This window comes from Otolemur garnettii, unplaced genomic scaffold (assembly GCF_000181295.1).
Source record: "Otolemur garnettii isolate 467f Iridium unplaced genomic scaffold, OtoGar3 scaffold00179, whole genome shotgun sequence".
NCBI lineage: Eukaryota > Metazoa > Chordata > Mammalia > Primates > Galagidae > Otolemur > Otolemur garnettii.
Window position 1 is genome coordinate 1,909,447 of NW_003852574.1, and position 7,960 is coordinate 1,917,406.

The following is a 7,960-nucleotide window of genomic DNA, read 5'->3' on the forward strand; positions in this document are numbered from 1 at the left end:
AAAATACTAATGCCAGCATTCTTACCCCACAGATTCAGATGTAATTTGTCTGGGGTAGTCTTGAAGTCAGAATTTGTATTTTGTTTATTTGTTTATTTATTTATTTTTTTGGAGAGGGGTCTTATTTTGTTACCTGTTCTCAAGACAAGTCTGTTCTCAAGGCTTCTGCCTCAGCCTCCTAAGTAGCTGGGACTACAGGCATATGCTATAATGGTTGACTTCACCCTGGGTGTTTCTAAAGTGTATGTTAGAACTTTGATACTCAAAGTGTAGTCTGCAAACTATAGTATTAATATCACCCTTGAGGTTGTTAAAAATGCTCCCCATACCTACCGAATCAGAATATAAGAGGGGGCACTCAGATCTTGCCACAGGGCCTGGTACCAAGGGTTCAATGGGAGATTCTTGTTAGTGCCTAGCACAGGGCATAGAATATGGTGGCTGTGATGCTGCCACTGGGTAGGAGGAGGGGCTAGGTGAGGTTGCTCAGCTTGCTAGAGACCTCTGTGGGATCCTTCTTTAAGATGTATCTCTAACAGTCATTTTCAATGTCATTTCAGCATTTCCCGGAGACTGGACCCTAAGGAGCCCCCAAGTAGCCAGAGAGCAGCTTCCCCAACCCCAAAGCAGGCTTCTGCTACTGCTCCTGGCCGAGAAAGCCCCCGGGAGACGAGGGCTGCACAGGGCCCAGCAGGCCAGGAGGCTGATGGTCCCCGCAGGACGCTGCAGGTAGACAGCAGGACACAGAGATCAGGGCGGTCCCCTTCGGTGTCACCGGACAGAAGCAGCACCCCAACATCACCCTACTCCGTCCCTCAGATCGCACCCCTTCCCAGCAGCACCCTGTGTCCCATATGCAAGACCTCGGACCTCACTTCAACTCCCAGCCAGCCAAACTTCAACACCTGCACCCAGTGTCACAACAAGGTCTGCAACCAGTGTGGGTTCAACCCCAATCCTCATCTCACCCAGGTAACCACCCTCTGTGCCAGCTCCCCACTTACCTGCCACCTCATTGCCATGCCTCCCCTGGTTCCCTTCTTCTCTTTCACCAACTCTCTTTTCTGGTCATTTCCCTTGGCTACCAGCATCTGTGTCTTCCTGCGGGCTGTGTGTCCTGGCTTCATGATGTGGCCTCAGATCTCCTAGAGAGATTCCTGCACCCCCTGCAATCTTGGGCACAGTCCCAGAATAGAAGATACTTCATTATCTGGTCCAAGTTTGGTCTCGAAAAAATGGACTCAGAGAGGCCAAAGACAATCTTATAAACAACTTTCCCAATAAACGCTCATTTGGAGAGGGCCAAAGGGAGACAGTTTCCCTAGCCCTAGGCTTGCCTCTTACCTTGACAGTGGGCCCTGGTGGGGGAATGCTGGTGAGGAGAGCAAACTTTTAGGGGAGGCAAAAAATTACCTTCCAGCTAGGCTCTGCGAAACTCCTCTTCTGGCTTCAGTTTCAGTTAGCTGGGGGCCTGAGGTGGTGGAACAGGTACTATTCCCAGAGAAATGATGTTGGGGTAAAGTAGAGATCTAGGATGGGGCTAAGCACTCACAAAGTGTGACCAGTGTCCTATACTCACAAAGAGGCCACTGTAGAACCATTTCTCTGAGTTTGGTCTGAGTCCACACCCCATCCCAGCTTTGTTCAAGGTGTTTTGAGTTGCTATGGGATGCCTAACTAAGCCATGGAGATTCTCTTCGTGACTTGGAAGCTGGGTGCTCTAATGTATTGAACTGGAGCCATCTCCTTGAAATGAACTGAGTAGGTTTGCTGACTTCCTCCTACTCCTTCAGGGTAACCCACAGGAGCCTCTGGTTCTCCCCCAAGGCTCTGTCCTTGGACAGGATGGAGAGTGGCTGACTGTAGGCACAGGCATGACCGCCTCTGGGATTAGCAGCAGTTGGAGCCATTTGGACCATGTGGGAGGGGGATGAGTGAGAATAACTGTTCGCAGGTCAGGGTCTATATCTGCCATGAGGTGCTGTGGGTGTGGGATGTGTGGTTTGTGAGAGGTAAGTGTGAGATTCCAAGGAAGAAACTGTCAGCGTGGGGAGATGACTCAGTGCCTTTGGAGTTGCTCCTGGAGTGTGGGGGCTTCCTGAGGAGGCTGCACACTCGTGATTGTCGCATCTGTGATTAGAAACAAGCCCATCGTGTGCTGATGAGTTAGATAAGTGTTTGCTGTTCAGTATTTAGAACAGTGTGATTAAGGCCAGGGAAACTTACCTGTATGTTTCTGCCAATGAGAGGCCAGAAGCACCTGTTTTCATAGGAGCAGGAAGGCCTGGCAGGTGGCCCATAGTCCTGTGGGACATCCCTTCATTATGCCAGCTTCACCCCTCTGAGTTCTCACTCCTGCAAGATGCTCACTTGAACTGGAGCACCTGCACAGCTTTGGAAGGGAGGGCCACACATGATGGCCTATCTCTGCTCCTTTGGGCCCAGGACCTTTAGTGTGGTGGTAAGGGAGCTAGCCTTTGGCTGTGCCTGGAAAAACAGCAGAGTAGGAGGACTTTGAATATACTCAGTCCATCTGTCTCATTGTGCTAGAGAAAGCCAAGGCTCAGGGCCAGGAGGAAAGGGGCCTGAAACCTATTGCAGATTCATGTTTGGTGAACCGAACTTGGCCAAGTATTTCAAGTAAATGCTGAACCAGGCAAATGAAATGGTTCTTTGCTATGGAATGCCTCAGGGTTTTCAGCATCCGAAGAGGCATTGTGGAGCTCTAAGACAGGGCTATAGTTGGCAACCTTTCACAGAACATGTCAGAAGCTGCCATTCCATGGCACCCAGCTTGGGAAATGCTGACCTAGTCCTCTCTTCAAGTACAGACATCGTAGATGCCCTTTTCTTTTCCTTTTTTTTTTTTTTTTTTGAGACAGAATCTTACTTTGGGCTTGGTGCCTGTGGCTCAAGTGGCTAAGGCGCCAGCCACATACACCTGAGCTTGTGGGTTCAAATTAAGTCCAGGCCCACCAAACAACAATGACAGCTGCAACCAAAAAATGGCTGAGCATTGTGGTGGGCGCCTATAGTCTCAACTACTTGGGAGGCGGAGGGCGATAGCTTGAGGCTGTGTCTCAAAAAAAAAAAAAAAAAAGAATCTCACTTTGTCACCCTTGGTAGAGTACCGTGGCATCATAGCTCATAGCAACCTCCAATTCTTGGGCTCAAGCAATTCTCTTGCCTCAGCCTTCTGAGTAGCTGGGATGACATGCGCCTGCCACAACATTCAGCTATTTTTAGAGGTGGGGTATCGCTCTGGCTCAGGCTGGTCTCAAGCCTGTGAGCGCAGGCAATCCACCTGCCTCGGCCTCCCAGAGTGCTGGGATTACAGGCATGAGCCACCACACCCGGCCCAAAATTCCTTTTTCTTTTGGGATCTCTAGTCAGAACCTTTGCTTCCCCAGAGTTGGCTTTCAGTCATGTTTCTGTCAAGGAAAAGTAACACTTACCGTATTTTTCCGAGGGATAGCAAAGCATAATTCTCAAGCCCTCTCTGCCCTTTTTTACTTTGCTAAAAGCAGATTCACTTCCCTGGTCTTGCTTCCACATAATGAGAAAACAAGTTTGCAGGTTTCTCTCACACATCTCTTAGATATGTCCTGGTCAGACCACATCTGTTCTGGCCATCTGTAAGTTGACCTTATGTCAGCCAAGAATCCTGTCTAGGATCACCCTAATTCCTCGAGGCTGAGATCCTGTCTGGCCTGAGCTTCTGAGCATGTGCAAGGGGCTGGTTCTGAGACCCTCTCTCTGACAGTTCACTGACACTAGAAGGCCAGAGCTATTAGCATTCAGTCCCCCACGATGGGAAGAAGGCAACAAGACAGTCTTCCTCTTCTCCCCATAGATATAAGTTTTCAGAAAAGTATCTTAAACTTCCTGAACATCAGATTTCTCTAAAGGAGAAGTAGGAGTCTAGGCACTGGCCTCAGTGACTTTGCTGATGCCCATTCCTGCTCAGGCCTTTAAGTCCACCTTCCGGTCTTCAGTGACTTACATTTGGGCCTGCTGTCCCTTTTTCTACCAGAAGGGAGGTCCTTGTTGCCCTTGTCAGGTCTCTGTTCTGGTAACTTGTGTGTAGGAGCCTAGGCGTGGGCATGAGCCAGCTGGGTAGAGGATGGAAGGTGCTGTTGGGGTGGGCAGTGGAGATGGGAGTTAGCTGCTGAGGAAGTGAGCAGTCACACTCACAACACAGTCCACTTCTGCCAGCCTCTCAGAGGTCCCCTAACCCCTTACCCCCACCCCCCACTTAGAGCAGCTCCAGCAGCATATCCTAGCTTGAAACTCCTCCAAATGTGAACCTGTCCTTGCCCTCAGAGCAGCATCCTAGAAGTGAGTGTGATGCAGAGTGAGAGCTGCCCATATACCCATGCTTCTAGTCTGATAAACTGAGTGCTCCCGGAGCATCACCTAAAGTGAGGAGGCACACTCTCTGCCCCAGCGGAGAGCAACAGGCCTGTACCCCATCTCCAGCCTTCCAGATCTGGAGACTCCATCTACCTCCCACTCCCCTGGCTCTAGTCAGACTCACTTCTATACCTCTCTAAGAAAATTACACATAGCAAGATCCTGTCTCTACAAAAACCAGAAAATATTAGCTGGGTTGTAGCTAATGAATACCTATAATCTTTGCACTTTGGGAGACTGAGGCAGGAGGACTGCTTGAGGCCAGGAGTTTGAGACCAGCCTAAGCAACATAACAAGACTCCATCTCTACCTGTTTTTGTTTTTGTTTTTTTGAGACAGAGTTTCACTTTGTTCCCCTCGGTAGAGTGCTGTGGCATCATAGCTCACAGCAATGTCAAACTCCTGGCCTCAAGCAATTCTCTTGCCTCAGCTTCCCAAGTAGCTAGGACTACAGATGTCCACCACAATAGTGCTAGCATTACAGGTGTGAGCCACTGCACATGGGGCCGGCACCCTATTCCTTTGAGCCACAGGTGCCACCTCTATTTTTTTTTTTCTTTAAGAGACAAAGTCTTGCTCTTGATCAGGCTGGTCTCAAACTCCTGACCTCAAGTAATCCACTTGTCTCAGCCTCCCAGAGTGCTAGGATCACAGGTGTGAGCCACTGTGCCTATCCCAAGACCCCATATCTATAAAAAAAATTTAAAAATTACCTGGGCATGGTGGTGCATGTCTGTAGTCCCAAATACTTCAGAGGCTGAAGCAGGAGGATCACTTGAATCCAGGAGTCTGGGGTTTCCGTGAGCTATGATAACACCACTGCACTCTAGCCCAGGCAAAAGAGCAAAACTCAGGAGGGGGGTGGGTCGATAGAAGGAGGGTTAGTAGGGGAACCACACCTATGGAGCATATTGCAAGTACAAGTTGGATCTATCAGGTGTAGAACACAAATGTCTTAATCCTGTAATTGGGTAAATGAGGCGAAGGCTATGTTGATTAGTAGGATGTAAGCACTCCAATTTGTACAAATAATCAACACATTGAATTCCGTAATGGCATAAATGTACAAATCTATGTACAAATGACTTAATTAAAAAAAAATAACAGAGCAAAACTCCCCTTGCTCCACCCTGGACAAAAAAAGAAAACTACAGAAGAGGAAACATGATCTTCCCTCACCTGTTCCAAGGTCTGAACTTTGCTGATATCAGGATAAAGACGTTTATTTATCTGCACCCCTCACTTCTACCTGATGGCAAGTTTGGGCCCAGGGTAGGTGGTGTGGTGAAGGGAGGAGAGACAACACAGTGGCTACAAGTCTCTCCCTCTGCTGCCTGCATCCCACTGCTTTCCGGCAAGGGCCAGGGCACCAGATGGTTTGGGGATGATGCTATGAGTTCAGCATAGATCCCTCCAGTGCCACCAGCAGCCTTGTCCTTTTCTCTCTGCTCCCTCCTGGCCACATTGTTGTCTAGGCCAGAGAGGAATGAAGAGCAGGTGTTGGGACATGGGATCAGCAGCACATGGAGGAGAGGTAAAGCCATCCTCCCCCTTATGGCCCAGGAGATGTCTGCACATGTGCCCAGCCTTCTATTCCCTACATCTAAAAATAAGGAAGTGGGCTTGGCGCCTGTAGTACAGTGGTTATGGCGCCAGCCACATACACCAAGGGTGGTGGGTTTGAACCCGGCCCAGGCCAGCTAAACAAATGCAGGAAAAAAAGAAAAAGCTGGGCATTGTGGTGGGAGCCTATAGTCCCAGCTACTCGGGAGGTTAAGGCAAGAGAATCACTTAAACCCAAGAGTCTGAGGTTGCTGTGAGCTGTGACACCATAGCACTCTAATAAGGGCGACATAGTGAGACTCTGTCTCAAAAACAAAAAACAAAAAAAAAAATAAGAAAGTGGATCTCGGCTTGGCACCTATAGCTCAACCGGCTAGGGCGCCAGCCACGTACACCTAAGGTGGCGGGTTCGAATCCCCAGCCCGGACCCGCCAAACAACAATGACAGATGCAACCAAAAAAAAATGGCCAGGCGTTGTGGCGGGCGCCTGTGGTCCCAGCTGCTTGGGAGGTGGAGGCAGGAGACTCGCTTGAGCCCAGGAGTTGGAGGTTGCTGTGAGCTGTAATGCCACGACACTCTACCCAGGGGGATAGCTTGAGGCTCTGTCTCAAAAAAAAAAAAAAAGAAAGTGGATCTCTAGGTGACAGGCCTTTCAGGAGGACTTGCACCCTCCCTATGTCTAGTCTTTGGGCAGTTTGCTTTAGGGTAGCCACTTTGATCTAAATAATCTCCAAGTCAATAGGGAAGTGCCTCCCAAACTTATATCAGCCCTGCAGTAGCCAGTCCTGTGGCAGCCAGCCCTATTGCTAGTACATGCCCCCAGGTGGACCACATCCCTAGAAGACAGGACCTTCAGTCTACTTGCTTGGACCGCTGCAGGATAGAGTCCACCAGAGCCAGTGGGGACACAGAGGAAGAGACAACTGTGTTAGAGCCATCAGACATGGAATTCTACCTTTCTTTTTTTTTAGACAAAGTCTTACTATGTCGCCCTTGGTAGAGTGCTGTGGTGTCACAGCTCACAGCAACCTCAAACTCTTAGGCTTAAGTGATTCTCTTTCTTCAGCCTCCCAAGTAGCTAGGACTATAGGCACCCACCACAACGCCTCGCTATTTTTTTTTCCTTTGGTAGAGACAGAGTCTCACTTTATCACCCTTGGTAGAGTGCCATGGCGTCACACTGCTCACAGCAACGTTCAACTCCTGGGCTTAGGCAATTCTCTTGCCTCAGCCTCCCTAGTAGCTGGGACTACAGGCGCCCTCCACAATGCCCGGCTATTTTTTTGTTGCAGTTCGGCGGGGCCAGGTTTGAACCTACCACCCTCAGTATGTGGGGCTGGTGCCCTACCCACTGAGCCACAGGTACCACCTGGAATTCTACCTTTTAGCTAGGAAAGAGAGCTATAACGTTAGTTAAGAATTAATATAGGTGGGTGGCACCTGTGGCTTAAAGGAGTGGGGCACTGGCCCCATATGCCAGAGGTAGTAGGTTCAAACCCAGCCCTGACCAAAAAAGAATTAATATAGGGGGCGGTGCCTGTGGCTCAGTGGGTAGGGTGTCGGCCTGGCCAAACTGCAATAAAAAAATAGCTGGGCATCGTGGCGGGTGCCTATAGTCCCAGCTACTCGGGAGGCTAAGGCAAGAGAATTGCCTAAGCCCAGGAGTTGGAGGTTGCTGTGAGCTGTGACGCCATAGCACCTACCCAGGGTGATAAAGTAAGACTCTGTTTCTTAAAAAGAAAAAAAGAAGAAGAAGAATTAATATAGGGCCACATGCGGTGGCTCTTGCCTATAGTCCTAACATTCTGGGAGGCTGAGGAGGGTGGATTGACTGAGCTCCAAGGTTCAAGACCAGCCTGAGCCAGAGCAAGACCTTGTCTCTAAAAATAGCCAGGCAAGAGAATCGCTTGAGGCCAAGAGTTTGAGGCTGCTATGAGCCATGATGCCAGGGCACTCTACTGAGGGTGACAAAGTAAGATTGTC

At 49.5% G+C, this 7,960-nt stretch overlaps 1 protein-coding gene across 1 annotated transcript in view; it reads left to right on the plus strand.

Moving 5' to 3' along the window:
• The first annotated feature begins 210 nt into the window (after positions 1-210).
• BSN (bassoon presynaptic cytomatrix protein) overlaps positions 211-7,960 on the plus strand; it is a 43,044-nt gene continuing 35,294 nt past the window's right edge. The window contains exons 1-2 of the mRNA XM_023519519.1: positions 211-242; positions 561-972. Of these exons, the coding sequence (XP_023375287.1) occupies positions 211-242; positions 561-972 (444 nt within the window). The remainder of the gene's footprint in view (positions 243-560; positions 973-7,960) is intronic.